The 23,078-nt window shown below is 35.9% G+C and overlaps 2 protein-coding genes across 3 annotated transcripts in view; one reads left to right on the top strand and one right to left on the bottom strand.

Annotated features, from left to right (window-relative positions):
- LOC135200282 (antifreeze protein Maxi-like) overlaps positions 1 to 23,078 on the top strand; it is a 300,869-nt gene that overhangs the window by 101,557 nt on the left and 176,234 nt on the right. The gene's annotated exons all lie outside the window — the stretch shown is intronic.
- Positions 18,069 to 23,078, bottom strand: part of LOC135199838 (indian hedgehog B protein-like) — a 135,273-nt gene continuing 130,263 nt past the window's right edge. For both annotated transcript variants that reach the window (XM_064227976.1, XM_064227977.1), the window contains exons 5-6: positions 19,273 to 19,545; positions 18,069 to 19,054 (exon numbers count right to left, since the gene is read on the bottom strand). In XM_064227976.1, the coding sequence (XP_064084046.1) occupies positions 18,480 to 19,054; positions 19,273 to 19,545 (848 nt within the window). In that variant the 3' untranslated portion in view covers positions 18,069 to 18,479. The remainder of the gene's footprint in view (positions 19,055 to 19,272; positions 19,546 to 23,078) is intronic.

Here is a 23,078-nt window from a genome sequence, read left to right as displayed (position 1 = left end):
GTTCAATTCCACTATGAACAGATAACCATATTGAGTAGTCAACTTTTTCATTTGAAACATACGTAAGACAGCGAGAAAGAGTAAGCGCTTATATGTCATCAATCCGTGAGCGATTACGGGCTCCACGCCAAACATGACCTCTGAAGAGGGTTGTTGTTCACTCTTGTGGATACCTTACCTACTAATTTTTTATAGTTCCACTTAATTGTAGTTCCCTACAATGATATGTCTTCTGTTTAAACATAGAGAGATGACGTACATTTTCCACCTTGAACTCGATGTTAGTCGCCTCTATACATATAATGCTTATAGGGATGAGAATCTTTTTTTCGATTCCGATTACCTGGTTGGGTGCTTTAGGAGAAATCTCTCTCTCTCTCTCTCTCTCTCTTCAAGCTTTCCTCTCTCGCGACTCGCATCGTTTGCGAGGCTGTTTCATTCGGTAAATGTAACCACATTAATTTTGTATTTGAGCTGTCACTCATTAACTGTTTTTTAATGTAATTGTTGTTTTGGAATCTGCACATAGTGTTATTTTTATTAGTTTTGTGAAGGCGCCCACGAAAGTGTAGACGTATGTAACAGCCCTTTTTTTTTTTTTTGATTGAGAAGTTGCAGCTGCGTAACAGGTATTTTACAAATGTTTTGAAGTGCACTTCAAGATTATTTTACTGTGTTTGAAATAATTATCATTTTTATGCATTTTTTCGGGGGAAGAGAAGAGGAGGGAGGACTTGTCTTTTGACATGTTTCATCTTATAATGCTTAATATTTGTGCTGTCAATGCTTTAATTGGTCCTCATATTATACATTATGTGTTTTTTGCTTTTCTTTATTTTGTTTTAATTAGTTAATTATGTTATTGTGTAAATTTTGATCTTACACTTTGTGAATTAATTTTGTATTTAATTAAATTTAATTTCAAATTTGGTTATTGCTTGTATTTATTTTAATTAATTTTTCTCAATAAACTTTGCTTTCAGTTATGCTTAATAGTTAATTCAGAATTAATTAAACTTTTGGTTTTCAAGTAATAAAATTTCCCTGAAATTGTGATTTCACTGATAATTTTGAATTTTAGAAATAAATTTTTATATTTAGAATTTATATGAGCTTTCATTTTTTTGTTCTCCACCAGTATTACATGTTATTTTCGTTTAGGTAGAAATCAGTGATAATTGTGCCGTTTCCACAAATATTCAAACAGAGAAATACTTAATTTAGTTTGTAGAATGAGAGATGCCTTTAATTAGCTTACCTCACATCTATTTTAATTGAACTTAGAACTGATTGTTTTCTGACTTGTTCATTCTATAAGAGATCACTATTCCTTTAGAGTACTCAGTCCGTTTAGTAATTTTGCGATGAGGTCAGTGTCTGGCCTGTAGTGCGTAATATAACCATGTACTATGAACAAACTGTGCCCCTAAGTACAAGGGTGTCACAGACCCAGGATAAAAGGTCTCCTTGTCTAACACGTACAAATGGTAAGTGAAATAACCAATACTTGGCAATTTGGGTAACAACATTAATGGTGTTCAGACCCAGATCTTTGGCTACTTCGTGCAGCCCAGGTATTATGGTGTCCAGACCCAGGATACTCTCGACCACATTCGTCCACAAATATATATTATATATATTCTTATAATGTAAGTTTGGAATTCATTATAATTTGTATATGATTAATTCCATCAGAACTTGTGTATCGTTGGTATGAAATGTTTGTTTCTGTTTTCAGATTTCCCAATTTAAAGATAACATGCCTTAATGATTCCACTTTTCATTTACGTACCGTAACACTCACACAGAGTGAAAGCTCATAGCCTTGAGGAGCCGTATTCGCACTTGAGAATGCCTTAGCTAGTGATTTCTTTATCCGGCGCAAAAAATAGCGTAAGACCCCCCAGCCGCAATGTTATCTGGCCCCTTCAAAATATAGATGAGCTAAGCTAGTTTTTATCATCGCAGTCCGAGCCTGTGAAATGGAACAAGGGATCATTGTATTAGCTATTCCTATAGAGATGAACGTAAATATGTTTTTTCGTATGACTAGAACTAATCGCCCACAGCCCATACGCTTAGGGGCGAGAGAACTTCATTGATTCGCTTTGGGCATAGGCAGCATGCGTATAATTCTCGCTCGATCTCGCTTGCTCGCGGGCTGTCTCAGTAACTTAAGTAACGAGCTGGTCACTCATTTTTATATAATTCTTAGTATATATTGTTGTTTGTGGATCTGAACATAGTATTGCATTTATTGTTTTTTGTGAAGGCGCCAAGAAAATGTGAAAAAGGTGAAATTGTAACAAGGCCTTTTGGTTGAGCTGCCACTTGTGTGTATAAGGTATTTTTACAAATGTTGTGAAGTGCACTTCGGTATTTTACTTCATTTCTAACATTTATCTTTTCTTTTTCTTTTCACATATTCCCCATTTTTTTTATATGCTTTAATGTTGTACTGTCATGCTTAATTGTTTCAATTATGCATTATGTTTTTCTGCATTGTCTTTATTTTGTTTATTAGTTTGAATAATATTCTATTGTGTAAATTTTGAATCTTACACTTGTGACATTAACTTGCATTTAATTAAATTGAATTTCAAGTTTTAATTATTGCTTTATGATTTGATTTAATTCATTTTCTATGATAACCTTTGATTTAATTTGCTTAATAATTAGCTCAAGAATTAATTAAACTTTTGATTTCAAGTAAGAACAATTTCCCTGGTTGTGATTTCATGTATAGATTTTGATATTTAATAAATACTTTTTTTTATTTAAAATCGTGTAGCATTTTTATTCACCAGTATATAATATTAAGCTATATTTTATTTGTTTAGGTTAAAATATAGAGTGGATAAATTTTGGCCGTTTCCCACCATAAAACGAATCAGGGCAATACTTAAATTTGATTTGCCAGTGATCCCTTTAATTTAAGATTACCTCACTCATGTTTTAAGAACTTAAACTGATAGTTATTCTGACTGTTTCAGTTAGAAAAGGTCACTCCTTACCTTTAGAGTATCAGTCGTTTAGTAATTTGGATGAAGGGGTCAGGTTCCTGTCTGTAGAGGTAAGTACAACCAGTACTTGAAATGACGTGCCCTAAGTGCAAAGGGTGTCCCAGACCCAGAATAAAAGGGTCTCTTGTATTAGCCAGGTACAAAATGGTAAGGTAGTAACCAGATACTTGGCAATTTGGGTTAACAATATTATGGTGTCCAGACACCGATCCTTGACTATTTTCATGCACCAAGTAATAATGGTAAGCCAGAAACCAATACTTCGCAGCCACTCGTCCACAAGTATTGAGGGTGCCCAAGACCCCAGGATTATTTGGCCCTTTATGTACCAAGTATCAATGACACCCCAGAAACCAGGGAGGAAAAACAAATCCCATTGTCCCTCTAGCTTATACTGGGTGGTGTTAGGAAAATATTTGTTAGAAGAGTGACCAAATATTTGTTTTTTGCATTTTGTTGTAAGAAATTGTATTTTGAAAAAAATGGCTCCATTTGATACTCAACGCAGAATTTTTTAGCAGCCCCTTCCATCCAAGGGTTGTCTGAAACTACTCTAGTGCTTTAGCATCACCATTGTTGTCATACTAGTAGCATGATAAAGCACAAATCACTGCATTGTCATGCAAGCATTGAATAGCTCTGGTATAATACTGATGATGATGAGTTAGAACTAGCTCAGATTTGTTGAATGTGCATAGGGCTGATCTTATATAAATAAGCAAGTAGAAAAGAAAGGGAAAAGTGACACATGAGTTGGACTCAGACGCATAGAAGAGAATAAGTTTGATTAAGCTGAAAATCAGGCTGAAAAGGAGAATACAACTGAGAAAGACAGATAGACAGGAAAAACAAAAGAATAGAAAGAGAAGAAGAAAAAGCTGCAGACGATGAAGGCAAAGATAAAGAGGAAAGAGAAATTGCAAGCATGAAATAATGGAATTGTAAGAACCTAGATCCACATTCCTGCAACACCGTCCTAAACCCTAACCATGGTAATCAAGACCTGCATTTGATGTCTGTAAGAGTGCAGAAGTAATCCTAAGTTTACTGAAGAGGCTCCAATGTTCTTTGATCACTTTGAGAAGTGGCAATCAGTATGGCTGGCCGAAGATAAATGTCATTTTTGCTCCAAAGTGTCGCTTGATTTGTAAAGGGAGAAGTGCTTATCTAGCCTTAACAAGCTGAATCATTAGTAAATACTATGACTATAAAAGTTCTCAAACATAATGTCTACAGTATACCATTTACCCCCCGAGTACTACCATGAAAGATTCAGAAGACCTAAGAAAGATGAAAAGGTAAACTTCTTGGATTTATGCTTTATAAAGGGAAAGGTGTTTTTAAAAGATGGTTTTGGAGGCGCCTATAAGTACAACTTTTGAAGTTAGAAGAGTTTTGTTGTGTTTAGTACATAATTTTAAAGTATTCCTGAGCATATCAGAGCTATTTGAGAAGATGAGAGTTAAAAAACTTGACAAGCTGCTAACTGAGTGAGGACTACCATATAATGTTGGTAGCAGGCGCATTTATGTCCAAGTACCAGAGTCCACCGACGCCCAGGTTTTAAGTCGCATCCAGTTTTCAGGAACATTCAATGATGGGAAACCTACAATAATAATACTCCTCGCAAGCTAATATGCAATCCTCATCTAACTTTGCAAGACAGTTGCAAAAGCCTAATGTTGTTGCTTCAAGTGTGGAAGAGCAGACCTACCGTCAAGAGTGTGTTATTGGGAATTATCAGCAGTCCAAGCCGGTTTCCAATAGAAGAGGTGACCAGGCCCAAAACGACTGTTAAGAACAATGTGGGGAAGAGTCCGTCTACAGGGAGGACTGAAACTATAACAAGCGTGAGTGTTTTTTAGCAACCAGTGGAAATGTAACGTTCAAGCAGTGAGTGGGGTGAGCAGTTTGGAGGCTTTTAAGCCATATATCTATGAGGGTACAAAACTCAGGAAGAGAGTGTGCGGTACCAGTCAGATTTTAACCGTGATCCGGGAGCAACCATAGTGTGGTGTTTCCAGGTGCTCACCCAATGTTGGAGAAGATCTCACTGTAGATTCAGTTATTTTGAAGGGTATAGGAGGGGAGGATGTAACGCCTATATTGCCGCTTACACCGTCCTGTATTGTGACAGGAATGTTGAATTTTGCTGTAAAGACTCACTGGCTGTGGAGGAAGGTTGTACATGTTCTGTGAATGAGTTGGTGGTGTTCCATTTGTTCGCTTGTCCTGTAGTGACAGACAAACGTTAAGATTAGTCCTACGGTAAGTTGGAGAGAATACCCCCCCAACCTGTTTCCCTAGTTGTGTAACTACCAAAGTATGAGGAGAATTATGACTGTTGGTGAAGAAACTGAGGATTTTGCACGCCCAGATGGATCAAGGTGAAGGATGCTTTGAACTTAGCACCATTGTTCCAGGGGGATGCTCCCATGAGTGACCGAGAAGGATTTCCAAGAAATGAAGAATCTTTTGTTCTAAAAGACTCCGAGCTAGTCAGGTGTTTCCTGAAGTAGTCGGGAAATGCAGTAGCTGAGGTAGCAGATATTGATAATTTCAACTTTGAAGTTGGACAGTAACAAGAAGAGAAGCCTAATGGACCTTGCAGAATAGGGATGCATCATTAGCTTATTGTTCTTCGGTGAGTTTTGTTGGATCAGAAGAGATCAAACAAACGCTACCTGTTATTATCTGAAGAATGTTTGCTGATGAAAAAAAGGAAGTATAACCTTCAGATATCCCATATGCTGACTGGGGCGAATATCATAAAAATTTGATTCCAGTCCATTGAGAAAGCACGTGGTAGCAGTGGCTCATGAATCTGGACACATGGGATCAGGAAGACTGTGGAGAAGATCATGACTATTTTTTTTGGCCTGGACTTCATAAGATGCTAGGCAAGGTTCTTGGTCCGAGAGTGTCATACTACCGATAGCTGGAAAACCCTAAATGAACCTTCAGAAGCCCCCTTACAACCTATAGAAGTTAGAGGTAAACCCTTTAACAAGGTGATTATGATATGGTTGGGACGCTTCGAGACTAGAAGAGGAAATGAATATCTGTTTAACATTAATGTGTCCTTCCAGATATCCTGAAGGCATCCCTGTCTGAAACATATCTGCCAGATGTTTTGCTGAATAAACTATTGGAGTTTTCTCAAAGTTTGGTATACCAGAAATTGTACAATTGTAAGAGGAACGAACTTTACTTCCAAGTTGTTCCAGGATGTGATGAACTTATTAGGGGTGAACAACAGCTTGTCAACTGCTAATCATCAGAAACTCACGGTGCCTTGGAAAGGTTTCCACAGACATTGAAAAGTATGCTGACAAGTATTGCTCTGAGTCAGAAGAGAATGGGATGTTGTTTACCCTTAATGCTATGTGAAAGTTAGGAATGCTTATCAAGAAGCATGGAGTGTTTCACCTAATGAGATATTTTTGGACGAAAGTTATAGGTACCTTTTGACAGAGTCTTGCAGCAATTGGGTAGCAAATCAAGATGCAATCCAAGGATAGTATGTGAAGAACTTACGGAAAAGGTTGAAGGATTAAAATTCTCTTTAGAAATCTGAAAATGGTCAAGAGAAAATGAAAAAGAACTATGCAGAAAGACGAAGCTAGAAGTTTTAGTGTTGGTCAGCAAGTGTTAGTGTTTCTGCCAGTCCAGCGATTTCCCCTTACAATAAATTTCAAGGTCCCTATAGGATAATTGAAGAATTTTTTAAGTGATAGAACTTATGTGGTATTGAAACCCCATAAAGAAGAAACTGAACAGAGGAGATACATTTGGAACCTTTGAAACCTTACTTCTCAGAAACTAAACTGAAACTGTGTCCAATAATACGACAACTTCATCTACAGAAGACGATGTGGCTATGGATTGGGAGCTGAAAGCAGATGAATAATTCTTCAATTTTGACAATTTGAGGATAAAATGAAACATCTTCAATGTGCACACGGTGAGGGAATTGAGTGAAGTGATAGCTTCCAGAGATTTTTGCAGCTGTACCCAGATGTTCTAATCTGACCCAACATAGAAATCAGATCCAAAGAAGATGGAAAAATCGTTCCAAACAAAGAGCTTATTTCGCTTATCACCTATCAGCGAGATGTTCTGAGGAAAGAAGTTCAGTATTTGCTGCAACATGGATCCGGGACATAACCCAGTTTCACAGTCACTTTCAGTTCTCCATGTGTGTTAGTGAAGACACCTGATGGCTCCTTTAGGATGATTTACTGAATTAATCGGAAACTTAATTCCATTAGTGTGGCGACAATTATCTCTTGCCCTCTTATAGATCAGTTACTTGAGAATATTGGCAAGCAAGTTTGTTTCCAAGATGACTTATTGAAGGGATATTATCAGATACCCTTAGATGAAAATGCGAAGTTGCTGTCAGCTTTTTATTACTCCTTTTTGGAATTGTATCAGTAATACTGTATTGCCATTTGTCTGATGATGCACCAACCACATTCAACGAGTGATGATCAACTGCTATATCTATAGAAAGAATAGGTGTATACCTTGATGACCTGGTCATTTGACTCTACAACGATGGAAGACATCTGCGATCCCTGAAGAGCGTTTTCAAGAACTACTAGAGGCAGGACGAACATACCTTAGAGAGAGTGAGTTTGGGAAGGCGAGCTGTTCATTACCTTTGGTTCTGAAGTTTGGAAGGGCCTTCTCGCTCCGGTGAATGCTAATGTGGAGGTATTCGAAGGATACCCCCCTACTTCTAGAAGCAACTACAAGATTTTTGGGCATGGCTGGATTCTAATCGTCGTTTTCTGTCCAAATTTCTCAGCGTGGAGGCTCCCCTGACAGACTTAACTAGTCCCAAAGCTAGTTTGTTTGGACTCCCAGAATGTCAGATCCTTTTGAGAAGTAAAGCCATTTTAACTTCAAGACCCGTGCTTCAAGATCCAGACATTTTAATAGAAATTTGTGATACAAGTGATGCCTTGATTGTGGAATTGAGCTGTTCTACTTCAGAAATGAAAATAACCTTCTACAACACCCTGTGTTTTTTCCTTTCTTCGAAACTGAAAGCATCAGAAAAACTAGCAAACTATTTGAAAAGGAAACTCTAAGCCTTAATCACAGCATGAAAAGTTTTAAGTGGTATGGAACGACCTCGGAATGAAGAGGGCTAGTGTTGTCTGAATCACAACCCCTGTCGTTCATACAGCGGATGAAAAAACCATATCACAACTGTGACGCAGGTGGGCTTTGTGCTTGCAACAGTATAATATAAAGGTTGAGCACATATCTGGTAAGAACAGATGTAGTTGCCGATTATTTATCCGTGTGAATCGTGCATTTCAACCCCGGAATAACTAATGCTTCTGGGGAGGAATCTATATGTAAGTTTGGAGTGCAATTATAATTGTGGTAATATGATTCATTCCCATCAAACTTGTGTACGTTTGTAGAAGATGTTTTGTGTCTGTTTCAGATGTTCCCAAATTAAGATACATGCCTACGTGATACCAATTTCATTTTTAAGTACCTGTAACACACAGAGAGTGAAAGCTCCTAAGCCGTTGATGGGAGTCGGTATTCGCACTTGTGAGAATGCCTTAGCTAGGTGTATTTCTTTTCGCGCAAAACACGTAAAGCCCCCCCAGGCCGCAATGTCTCTGGCCCCTTAAAAAATAGATTAGCTAAGGCTAGTTGTTATCATCGCAGTCGCGCCTGTGAATGGAACAATGGGAGTCTTTGTATTAGCTATTCCTAGGAGATGACATAATATGTTTTTCGATTGAACTAGAGACTTAATCGCCCACCCCATACGCTTATGGGGTGAGAGAACTTTCATTGATTCGCTTTGAGCATGGTGGCGTGCATATATTCTCTCTCTCTCTCTCTAAGATCTCTCTCTCTTCGGCTCCTCTCGATCGTCCGCTCGCGAGGCTGTACTCAGTACTTAACGTAACGAGCTGGTCACATCATTTTTATATAATTCTTAGTAATATATGTTTGTTTGTGGGATCTGAACATGAGTATTGCATTATTGGGTTTTTGTGAAGGCGGCCAAGAAATAGTAAAAGTGTGAAATTGTACATGCCTTTGATTGGCTTGCGCTGTGTAGAGGTATTTTTACAAATGTTGTGAAGTGCACTTCGGGTATTTTATTCATTTCTAAACATTTATCTTTTGCTTTGCTCTTTTCACCTATCCATTTTTTTAATGCTTGAATGTGTGTCCGTCATGGCTTTAATTGTTTTCATATATTATGCATTATGTTTTTTCTGCTTGTCTTATTTTGTTTAATTAGTTTGAATAATAATTCTATGTGGTAAATTTTGACTCTTACCTTGGGAATTAACTTGCATGTTAATTAATTGAATTTCAATTTTATTATTGCTTTTATGATTCAATTTAATCAATTTTCTTGATAACTTTGATTTAATTTTGCCTAATAATTACTCAAGAAATTAATTAACTTTTGATTTCAGTATAACTATTTCCCTGAGATTGTGACTTTCTTTTAGATTTTGAATTTATAAATAAATTTTTTTAATTTAAAATCTAGGTGAGCATTTTATTCCACCAGTATATAACTATTAAGCTATATTTTATTTTGTGAGGTACAATATGAGTGATAATTGTGGGCGTTTCCCCACACAATAAAACAGAATCGGGGAATACTTAAATTTGAATTTGCCGAGTGATGCCTTTAATTAAGATTAACTCCCATGTTTTAATGAACTTAAACTGATTGTTTTCTGACTGTTCAGTTAGAAAAAGGATCACTCCTTACCTTTTGAGTATTCACTCGTTAGTATTTGTGATGAAGTGTCAGGTGTCCTGTCTGTAGTGGGGTAGTACAACCAGTACTTAATGAACTGTTCCCTAAGTGCACAGGGTGTCCCAGACCCAGAATAAAGGGTCCTCTTGTATAGCAGGTCACAAATGGTTAAGTGTAGTAACCATATACTTGGCATTTGGGTTAACAAATATTAATGGTGTTCAGACACAACTTTGGCTACTTCGTCCACCAAGTATTAATGGTGTCCTAAGACCCAATACTCTAGACACTTCGTCACATCTATATATATTTAGAGATATATATATATGTTGTATATATATTATATATATAATAATGTATATATACTGTATGTTGAATTATGTTATGTGTATATATATGATATATATGTCTACGCTATATATCTATATATAGTGTATATATATAACTATATATATAATAGATATATATAAGATAATATATATATAATATATATACGAGTAACACACATTAGAAAGCCGCAGTACACATACTACTTTGTAGTAAGCAGACCCGAGTTCAGAGTCCTATGCTTGTGTTGTTTTACGTCGTTGTCTAATATCAACTAAGGGCTTGAACCGCCCAAGTGAGTGTCTACAACGCAGTAACTGCTGATAACGCGAGCCGACGGGCTGGTAGGACGGAACAATCTAATTCCGGGATGTTTCTTGAAATATTCATACATGTCTTTGCGTATATTTACCGCATTCACAAATTCGCCAGGTAATACGCAATAAACGTATCAGAAAGGATGAAAGAAATATGAGGTATACTCAGGGAGATAAGATTTTCCACTTTTTACATGCTTTCGTGATTTTCATTCCGATTTCAATATTTGTACACACACACCACACAGAGAGAGAGAGAGAGAGAGAGAGAGAGAGAGAGAGAGAGAGAGAGAGTTCAGTACATTGTAGTTATTTTATTTTTCCACATTCAATTCTTTATTTTGATCTAGTTTTACTCGTATATGTGTGTGTACGAGAGAGAGAGAGAGAGAGAGGAGGGGGGAGAGAGAGTAGAGAGAGAGAGAGCGAGATGTAGAAGAGTTTTAGACGAGAAACAGTCAATCTATTTTCATGTTATCGTTACTTATATTGTTTTTTTATTTGAATATCGTTGATATACGTTGTGCGTGAATATTGAAGCCGAACGTTGCCCACGAACAGCGAAGCGATGCGGCGATTATTAAATGCAGTGGAATATGTTTCGGGCTATGCTACGCTCAGATTTAGCAAGCAACAAAGTAAAAAAAAAAGTTATTTTGTATGCCCCAGATGCATATATACGAGCACTTTACCCGTCTGAAAATCTGATTGGTCTTTGATTTCGTTTTTTTTTTTTTTTGTGCGCGATAAAATTGCCTTTAGCATTTTTTCGTGAATTAGATTTGAATTTGCATTCTCATACACCAGTGGTTTCATAGAATAAAAAACGCCGCCATCAGAACTATGCAGGATTTTTTTGGGATCTTTCTTTCTTTCATCTCCGTAGCTACCCCGTAGGCGGTTAATGCCGTCAGTGCCCCTCACGTGGCGCCCTGTAGGCATTACTTAAGGTTCTTTGCAACGTCCCTTCGTCCTTGAGCTGCAACCTCTTTCATTCCTTTTTCTGTACCTCCGTTCATATTCTCTTGCTCTTCCACCCTCTCCTGCTGACAGTTGTTTCATAATGCAGCTGAGAGGTTTTAGTCCTGTGACGCTTTTCAAACACTCTTACCTTATTTCTATATTCCAGTTTGACCTAATTTCTATATTCCAATTTGACCTAATTTCTATATTCCAATTTGGCCTAATTTCAATATTCCCATTTGGCCTAATTTCTATATTCCAGTTTGACCTAATTTCTATATTCCAGTTTGACCTAATTTCTATATTCCAATTTGACCTAATTTCTATATTCCAATTTGGCCTAATTTCAATATTCCCATTTGGCCTAATTTCTATATTCCAATTTGACCCTATTTCTATATTCCAATTTGACCTAATTTCTATATTCCAATTTGGCCTAATTTCTATATTCCAATTTGGCCTAATTTCTATATTCCAATTTGGCCTAATTTCTATATTCCAATTTGACCTAATTTCTATATTCCAATTTGGCCTAATTTCTATATCCCAATTTGGCCTAATTTCTATATTCCAATTTGACCCTATTTCTATATTCCAATTTGACCTAATTTCTATATCCCAATTTGGCCTAATTTCTATATTCCAATTTGGCCTAATTTCTATATTCCAATTTGACCTAATTTCTATATTCTAATTTGACCTAATTTCTATATCCCAATTTGGCCTAATTTCTATATTCCAATTTGGCCTAATTTCTATATTCCAATTCCAATATATGTAACTACAGACTGTAATAAAGTTGTTGTTGTATCTTGCATAGTCAGGAATGGCATAAAGAATGTGCAGTTGTTTATAATTTCTAAGAATAATTCCACGTCTGGAGTTTTAGATTTCTAAGAATAATTCCACGTCTGGAGTTTTAGATTTCTGTAAAATAAAACTATTAATGTTGCTTTGTCTGTCCGTCCGCACTTTATCTCTCCACCCTCACATCTTGAGAACTACGAGGCTAGAAGGCTGCAAATTGGTATGTTGATCATCCACCTTCCAATCATCAAACATACCAAATTGCAGCCCTCTAGTCTCAGTAGTTTTGATTTCATTTAATATTAAAGTTAGCCATGAACGTGCATCTGGCAAAGCTATACGACAGGCCACCACTGGGCCTTGGCTGGCAGTTTCATGGGCTGCGGCTCGTACGCAGCAATTTTTACTTGTTATTAGTTGTAAAGAATAAAAGAAATTTTTTTTACTGAAGTTACGTACTCGATACCTAGCAGATATCAGATTAATGGAAAAACCAAACGAGAGAATTTTTTATTGCTGATATTGTACTGCTAGAAGTTTGCGCACAAGTGAATTTCAAATGTTTTTAGGATGACTCGTTTTAAAACATGTTTAACTTATGAGAAATACTTTTGAAGACTGGCAGGCAAGTGTAGGTGAATTATATATATATATATATATATATATATATATATATATATATATTATTATATATATATATATATATATGATGCAATAACTTGATCACGAAGTATCTAAAACGTGATGCTATGTATCATAGAGGTTTTTTTGCCACGAAGGAAAAAATGAAAAAGCGAGATAGCTTTTTCATTTTTTCCTTCGTGCAAAAAAGCCTTTATTTAGATATATATATATATATATATATATATATATATATATATATATATATATCTATATAGATATTAATATATAGTATGTATATATATATATATCTTATAATATATATTGTATGTATGGTATATGAATGAGAGAGAGAGAGAGAGAGAGACGAGAGAGAGAGAGAGAGAGAGAGAGAGAGAGAGAGAATGCTCCTCCTGATGGGTATCATGTTTGTTATGAATGAGTCATATACAAACATTGCGTGACGCCAATTTCTTATTCATGGGATTTTTGTTTTTGTTTTTGTTTTGAGGGACAACTTAATCTCCCTGCTATATATAGTGTTGCTACGGATTTCCAAGTTTTTAAAAAACTTTTTATAGCAAAATTTCTTAAATTTGTTCAGTTCTTGAAGGCCTCTGAAAACCTGTCTGTTTTTTTGTTTTATATGAACTGCTGAAATCAGCAGGTCTTCCTACAGTACCGCCTCTCGTGAGAGTTGATAGTCCTAGAATCCTGTTCTAGTTGAATGGTTTTAAAGTTTATTTCTTATTGATTATAAATACTGTCTATCGAAAGTTAGCGTTTTCTATTGCTGCCTCGTGACCCCTAGTAGTATTAGACACTTTTAAAGACACTAACGTTTACAACCTTTTAATAATATCTGGTCGTGACTTTTCCTCGAGAAAGAATGCAAAAAAGACAATGGCAAGATCCTCCCTTCATTAGATATGTATCACGATACGGTGGCAATGTTACGGACAAAGAGCTGTTACAGAAAGTATCCGATTCAAACATGCAACAATACTAGGTAGTGGATTTAGCACCATCATTCATAGTATGAGGGCGTGCACTGAGGAAGTTCCAATTACTTCTTAGTGCAACTGTGGGGTTTTCTCCCATTTCCACCTTTAGATCTTTACACGTCTTTTATTTTCAGGATTACTTTATCTTGCTGTCCGACCACTCCAACTCCCTCTATTCGGGCCTCAATTTCATATATGTACCAATCATAAACCATCTCCTCATCAGCTTGACTCCTAGTCGGGGTCGCTGTTTTTAATGAGCCTCCTCGAACTGTTTCTTTATCGATCGGCTCAAACCCGGATTAAAAAGGAGGGTTGGAATCAGGAAAATCAAAACGGAACATCAAGAAAATTATTAGAAAAATTATCGATGATTGAAACTCGCGCTCGGGTGATCGTGTAAAGAATTCGCTTAGGGTAAATAGTTGTTATTGTCAACTCTGTATTCCATTCAAGTTAGCATAAACTTTCCTGATGGTAAATGGAGCTCTTTAACCTATTGGCTGTATTGATTAAATCTTAAAACAGTCACTTACACACTTCACTTCAGGTAGAAAGTGGATGTGAAACCCTGACTTTTCCTTTCTTGAGAGCAATTTCTATTTTGAGAAATTTCGAGTTATACCTGAGTGTTGCATTTTCCTCTTCTTTTTTTATAGTCGACATATCGAAACGTCAAATTCATGTCTTCATGAACTCACTTGCAATGGATTCTTTTCATTCTCTCTATTGATTTTATCTAAATTTCGTTATACAGTAAACTGACGCGCAATATTGAATGCTCGTCTTGGAATCCTAGACATCTTTTTGGTGTTCTGACAGTTCAGTAAGTTGAGAATAAGCATTTCTCTATCTTTTACGTACCAAAGTGTACCTAGAACCTTTACCTCGCCTGTTCCACCGATGGGCGAACTCTAATTTTAGAAATGAGACGATTAGGCTTATTCACTTGAACAGGTGGTAATTCAGCGTCCACCTGAGGAGACGCAAAACTCTGTTTTCTCTCTCTCTCTCTCTCTCTCTCTGGGTTTACTTGATATTTCAGGAGATCTTATCTTCTGAGGGACCAGAGTCTTCTGTCCATCGGTTTTCTGGTTGACTGTATCAGCAACATTTTGATGTGTTGTGGGAGATTGGTTTCCCGAATCATCGTACGAAACGAATATGTCGCCTTGACTTAAAATTCTTCTGAAAGCTATTTTTGGAGACGTGACTTTCCTTCTTGAAATAATGTCTACATGAAATTTCAGCATGGGTGTGAAGACCAGCCACGACATGATATTGGCGTTTAATTGTGATATATATATATATATATATATATATATATATATATATATATATATATATATAATATATATATATATATATATATATATATATATATATATATAGTATATATATATATATATATATATATATATATATATATATATATATATATATATATATATATATTTGAATCTTTTGCTGCCCTTTTAGATTTTAAAATGATTTTGTCTAATTTTTCTTTTCAGTAATTCCCATTTTATAAGTCTTATTCTTGTACCTAAGGATATCACAGGTGGGTTACAATCTTCATTGTAATTTGCCTACTAAATATACATTCCCTTTCATTTGGTTTTCTTTTTACAGAAATTTCTAGAATGTTTTTTAACAAATGTTTTATATATTATTATTATTATTATTATTATTATTATTATTATTATTATTATTATTATTATTATTATTATGCCAACAATATTAATATCATCCGGGGCACTTTCCTCAGACTTTAGAACCCTTGGTTGACCTCTGATATCCTGCACTTATCTTGTGTTTTATATATATCTATAATATATATATATCTATATATATATATATATATATATATATATATATATATTATATATATGTGTGTGTGTGCGTGTGTGTGTGCGTGTGGTATATACGTATATATATATATATATATATATATATATATATATATATATATATATATGATATATATATATATATGTATATGATGTATATGTATGTATATAATCTTTTTTAAACTTTCGTGCTTATTCCACATGAATGCTTTTCTAATAATGATAGTAATAATAATAACAGTACACAGAGCAGTCGAAGGAAAATCAAATACTCTTAGCAATGAGAAATGCGTACCATAGTTTCTGTACGGTTTTATTGACTACATGAGTACAAGATCACCACAAGGGTGATGCTATCACTTATTACAATTTCATGATAGAAAATTCAAACCTACCTTCCTTTCAACTTAACATAAATCATCAATCATTTCTTGATGAAGTTGACAAATCAATTGCTGTAATGAAAAAAAAATTTATATGGGACAAGTATACTGATGACCATGGTATTACATTTGCTTTGTAATTCAAAAGTAGGATTTGAATTTAACCCGTATATTAGTAAGTCATGTGTACCAGTTTTGCAATAAAATTTGGAGATGTAAGACAGCAAATGAAGTTCCATTTTTCTTCGTGGTTCCTTAGTATTTAAAATTTGTTGCCGTTTCCTTTCTTCATCCTTGAACTTTTTCAGAGTGATGTGAGGTTATTTATTCATTCTCTGACTTGGGGTTGCATGTTTGGAAATCATTTTTGGTAATTATATTCCCTTCATTCTTCCTACTGTGAATTTTACCTGCCAAGATGAGTTCCTTTATCATAGAATGTCTTTTACAATACCTTTTACAATCTGGGGATTTTCTTGTCACATCTGAAACATTTAGTATATAATCTTTCGTGAAGTACAGAAGGCTCAGTTTAAACTTGAACTTCATACTATCGTTCACATATTAGAATTCCATAGGGAACTTGGAAGCTAGACTTACGTCACTTGTATGGCATCATTTAACGAAGGAACCTTTCTCGTAGTTTCATTTCTTTGATGATTCAAAGCAGTGTTGTAAGTGACTGACTGATCTCTGATAATATCAGAACTCCCAAATGAAAAATAGTTGACACTGCCATATTCACCTAAATATTGACCTGACGCAAAGGGTCTTTGTCCATGACCTAATAATTTCAGTTTGATGTATGATAATGAAATAGTTGTATTAGAAGGCTAAGCATTCATCTCTAGTGCAGTGTTTGTGGATGCCTTACACGCAAACTGACTTTAACGCTGATTTGATAATTATGCTGAGATATATATATATATATATATATATATATATATATATATATATATATATATATACTATATATAATGTCTTATTACATCACCGTGATTCATATATACGCATTAAGCTACAAATGTCCTTTTAATAACTAATGGGCTCTACCTCGTAATTAATATATTTTTCATATATGTTAACCGAAGGGGTATTTTTTAGCTGATAAGAAAAAAATTCCCCTTCGTTTAACATTTATGAAAAATCTATTAATTCTGAGCAAGAGCGAATTAGATAGTAAAGGACTTTTGTAGCTTAATGCGTATAAATTTGTGTGTGTGTACGTGTACGTGTAAGTGTACGCTCACACAGCACCCAGATATTTCGATTCTTCTGTATTTCTCATCACTGGTGGAATATAGACTAATGGTGGGTGACAGGCGTATTTAGAAGACAAACGAAGGTGTGGCAATACGACGCTGGTGGTATGTATGTAGATGACCGTTGACCTGGGATCGATGGGAAAGAGGTTATTGTCTTGTGTTTTGTTGTTCTTAACCGTGGTTGTTCTTAACTCCCACCTGCGTCGAGTTCGGTGGGTGTATCCGCTGGGACATCTGCTTGATGAGAGGCCTCAGGATTAACTGTTGGTGGAGCCTTATTTCCAATGTCCTCCTCTATGGTTCGTATTGAAAAGTGGATTTCACTGACGAGTTAGTCCTAAGGCCACTTCTTAAGCAGGTGTTTAAGCGGATACGCCTATCATATTAAAACTGGATTAAGCAAAGGCCTCTTTAGCAGGTGTTCCAGCAGATGTGGCCACCAGATTTGCCGGTGGCTGGAATTAACGAGGACCAAAACAAGGGAAAAACCTGTTTACCATTCATCCCAGGTCAACAGTTATCCACATACCACCAGTATTCTAATGCCACACATGGATATTCCTTATAAACACTTTTTGTCGTCTACTATTTGTCCACAATACACCAGTTAGCGGGAATACAGAAGTATTTGAAATATATGATTGTAATGTTTATATAGCGTTTTATGTTCATTTTTATCTTCATACTGCCCTGTTAGATTACTGTAAAAAACCAGTCATATCTATATATATATATATATATAATATATATATATATATATATATATATATATATCTATATATAATGTTTCTTGATGAACTTAAAGCTTTTTAAGACAAGAAGAATTGGAAGAAGCAGATTATATAAAAGTTTCAGAGGAACCCTTATTGCAGCGAAATGGCATTTTGGATCTTATTAGTAAAGCATGAATTGCCATCATTGGAACCACCAATTTTGGTGCAACAGATTTTTTAGCATTTTTTGACTATATAATATGGAATTTCACTTAAATTTTGCTTTAAACATGAAGTACGACTAACGAATTTTATTTGACCACCTCATTAAAAACTGACTCGTGTCTTGTTTACAGTAAAGGTATATATTGTCTCACTTGTGGGCACTGAACATGCTATCTTTGGGCACTGGCAGCATCCCTAGGCAATGGACATGGGAAATTTCATTACCATGACCTTGTCACCAATTGGAGAATTGCAGATTGGATGTTGGTAAATGCACTGGAGGAAATAAATAGTTGGGAAAAGCCATCCCACTGAACTTGTGGATTCAGCTGGATGACTGGAGTGACAGCCTTCTCGTCTCGAAAGAGTAGCCATCCGATGAGCTTCACAAGGGTGATGTAGAAGGCCTCTCCCTCTCCTTCGAGCATGGTGGCATCTTCGCTAGTGAAGGAAGAATAATGGAGCGTTTCTTTCTTGCGGATTTCAGGCTCTGACGTGAAGTGACCCCTAGGCTCACTGTAATGCAGGATTCCCTCCATGGATTGTTTGATCTCATGGTGTCCCGTGAAGAAGTCCTTCAGGAATTCTAAGGAGTTCTCGCCAAATCCATTGATCACATTCTTCATGAGTAAACCAAGATTTGAGAAGAATCCTGGGCGAGGCCACAGTAACAGGGGGAAAGCTCTGACGGGTGCCAGGAATGCATGAGCCAGGGAATGACGATACGAAGCATAGCAAGATACCATGGTGCCATCCACGATGAGAGTGCCCTCTTTTGTTAAGGGCACGTAAGCACCTATGGAAGATTAACAAAATAGAATAAGTTATGGCATTAGTTTCTGCTTGACATGTTGACAGCTTTTTCATAGCAGTATGTCTGTGTGTAGTTGATGTTAGAATGTATTGAAGTAAAGATCTGTAAATGCACTACACATTTTTACCTGCTTTGCTTGAAAATTTACCAAATTCACCCTCAAGGGAGTTGTACAACTTGGAAGCAATGCTAAAACTTACCTTGTATGACACTGTGCTCGACAGCCACCACCCTGGTTCTCTCAAGGCCCGTTTTATTGACAGAGAAGATCACATCTCCAATGCTGATGTCCGAACCGAAAGTACTGACTGGATGGCTGGAGTTGAGTGCGCTCTTGAAGAGCACGTGGTTGGGGGAGAGCGTCAGGTTCTGTCCTGCGGCTGTGCGCAGGGTCACGTACAGAGAGATCTCGCTCGGCCGCCGGTCCATGAATCCCAGCACTTGTGATGCTACTATCTTTCCAGATTCATCAACTGTGATGGAAGAGAAGATATTGGGTTAAAGTTCACATTTGCTGTTTATGTACATATATTATGATAGTTGTTATAGATTAAATGTGTTATGAGTTAATTGAAAATTAGTGCAAGAATCCTTGATCATATAGTAGATTCACATCAATCGTGCATCTGATGTCTAGGCCAGTCCCTTACGATGCTCCTGATTGGCTGTTGATAAGCCAATCATACGGCTGGAATCTCTCAGTCTCTCTCTAGAGTTCACATCGGCAGGATGTATGTTCCACCTCTCTGTGAGACAAGTCTTTCGAAAGTATCCCTCAGGAGAGTTGGAACACACTTCCTGCCGATGTGAACTCTCGAGAGAGACTGAGAGTTTCCAACCCTGTAATTGGCTTATCAATATCCCAATCAGGAGCGTCGTAAGGGACTGGCCTAGATATCAGATGCACAGTTGATGTGAATCTACCATAGCCACCTGCCCTCAGTGGGTTATGAGCGGCGTATAAATGGATAATGAAGTGTACTGAGCATCAGTCAGAAGCCTTGTCTTCTTTTTTTCCGGTGTTAGAGGCAGTATAAAATCTTTGTTCCTAGGCTGTACGATATTTGTATAAAGTTAAGTATATCTTAGTTTTACCAGGCCACTGAGCTGATTACCAGCTCTCCTAAGGCAATACATATATAAATATTGCTATATGTACCGTATGTGTGTACATGTTGCACAAACACACACACACACACCACACACACACAGACACACACACATATACACTACATATATATGTGTGTGTGTGTGTGTGTGTGCAACATGTACACCACATACGGTACATATAGCAAATATTATATATGTATGCACAAATATATATACACAGTAGATGTTGTTGTTATTGTTTTTTGTTGTTGCACAGTTGTTGTTGTTGTTGAAATAATTATTAACTAAGGAAATTTTTGCTACCAATAATGATTTATTGAAAGAAAACAATGTTCTATTATTCATATCCATGGTGAGAGGGGATGGTGCCACGTGACCAGGTGGCCTGCCTTAAATCCGCCACTGGCGATTATGATGGAATTTAACATTGAATGTGGCTTCAACTTTCTCAATTTTTTGCACTCTCATACAAGCGCGTACAATGCGCAGACGTTCGGATCTAACACAGTGGTTCTCAGTCTTTTTTTTAAGTGATAACACCCTAACTAATGTAATCATTACCGTCCCACCATATCCCATGAATATATATATGTGTGTGTGTCTGTAAATATATAATATATTATTTACTTATATACATATATATACATATCACTATATATACATATATATATATATATATATATATATATATATATATATATATATATATATATATATATATATATTCTTATAGTGTAAGTTTTGTAATGCAATTATAATTGGTAATATGATTAATTCACCTCAGATCTGTGTATCATGGTTATGAAATGTATGCTTTTTGTGTTCAGATTCCAAATTTAAAGATAACATGTGCTAATAGTCCCACTTTTTCATTTTGAAGTAACGCAAGACAGAGAGAGTGGAGCTCATGAAGAGGGTTATTGTCACACTTTGAGAATGTCTTAGCTAAGCTGATTTCTTTATCGGTGCAAACACGGCGCGTAAGACCTCCCAGGCCACATTGAGTCCTTTGAGAACCTTCTCTACCATGATGTTTAACATAGAGAGAGACTGCTTTGTCCGTGCAGAACTTGCGGTTATCTAACCCCTTCAAACGTAGATTAGCTAAGCTAATTTTTTATCGTACCGATCAGGCCTGTAATGGAACACAAGGGAGCCTTATTCATAGACATATGCGAACTCAGTCAAAGAGGCCCCATACTTGATACCCATATAGAGATGACGTAATATGTTTTCGTCTTGGACGTGTACACTCACTACACCCCATTCCCTGATACGCATAGTTACGCATATAAAACTTTCATTCGATCTCGAGACCTAGCCGCTGGCGTGAGGGATAGGATCTCTCTCTCTCTCTCTCTCTCTCTCTCAAAATCTCTCTCTCTCTCTCGCTCACGTCGGTTGCGAGGCTGTTTCAGTAACTTAACGTAACTCACATTAATTTTGTATTCGAGGTGGTCACTCATAATTCTTAGTAAAATATGTGTTGTTTGTGGAATCTGAACATAGTATTATTTCTATTAGTTTTGTGAAGGCGCCCACGAAAGTGTAAGAGTGTGTAACAGGCCTTTAAGCTGCAGCTGCGTAAACAGGTATTTTTACAAATGTTTTGAAGTGCACTTCGAGGTTTTATTTTACCATTGGATAAAATTATCATTTTTTAAACACATTTATCTTTTGCTTTGTTCTTTTGACATATCCAATTTTATATGCTAATGTTTGTACTTTCAATGCTTTAATTGTTTTCATATTAGTATTATGTTTTAGCATTGTCTTTATTTTGTTTAATTAGTTTGAATAATATTCTATTATGTAATTATTTGAATCTAACACTTGCAAATTAATTTGTATCTAATTAAGTATAATTTCAAATTTAACTATTGCTTTATGATTTAATTTAATAATTTTCTTGATAAACTTTGATTTAATTTTGCTTCATAATTAATTCAAGAATTAATTAAACTTTTGTTTTCAAGTAATAACAATTTCCCTGAGATTGCGAATTTCACTTATAATTTTGAATTTAGAATAAAATTTTGTATTTGAAATTTATGTGAGCATTTTATTATATCACCAGTATTATATTTTATTTTTTGTTTAGGTAGAAATATAGAGTGATAATTGTGGTTTCCCACAAATAAAACAGAATCAGGGAAATACTTAGATTTGAAATTGCAGGAGTGATGCCCTTTAATTAAGATTACCTCACACCTATTTTAATGAACTTAGACTGATTGTTTTCTTGACTGTTCAGTTAAAAAAGGGATCACTGTTACCTTTAGAGTATTCAGTCGTTTAGTATTTGTGATGAAGGTCAGGTGTCTGGCTGTAGTGAGGTAAGTAATAACCAGGTACTTGATCAAACTGTGCCCTAAGTACAAAGGGTGTCCCTGACCCAGGAATAAAAGGGTCTCTTGTATTAGCAAGTACAAATGGTAAGTGTAGTAACCAGATACTTGGCAATTTGGGTTGTTAACAATATTAATGGTGTCCAGGACACAGATCTTTGATACTTCGTGCACCAAGTATTAATGGTATCCAGAACCAGATACTCAAGCCACTTCCTCACATATATATATATATATATATATATATATATATATATATATATATATATATATATATATATATATATATAGATATGTGTGTCTGTGCTCGCGCGCGTGTGTGTGTGTGTGCGTGCGTGCGTTAATATATTAGACACACTAATAATAATTATGTGAAAGATTCTAAAACTTTTTTGTTTTGTTTTTGTTTTACAAATGTTCATTTAGATGATCTAGCCAAGACAAAGTTCATGACAATCCTGCGGCACCCCTAGGCACTGTTTGTAGCACACCAGGGTGCCACGGTGCCCAGCTTGAGAATCACTGCTCTAACATTACGTAATACTCCC

The sequence above is a fragment of the Macrobrachium nipponense genome, chromosome 26 (genome assembly GCF_015104395.2).
Source record: "Macrobrachium nipponense isolate FS-2020 chromosome 26, ASM1510439v2, whole genome shotgun sequence".
In the NCBI taxonomy this organism is placed as follows: domain Eukaryota; kingdom Metazoa; phylum Arthropoda; class Malacostraca; order Decapoda; family Palaemonidae; genus Macrobrachium; species Macrobrachium nipponense.
The sequence above is the reverse complement of the archived record's forward strand: the minus strand, read 5'-3'. Positions and strand labels throughout refer to the sequence as shown.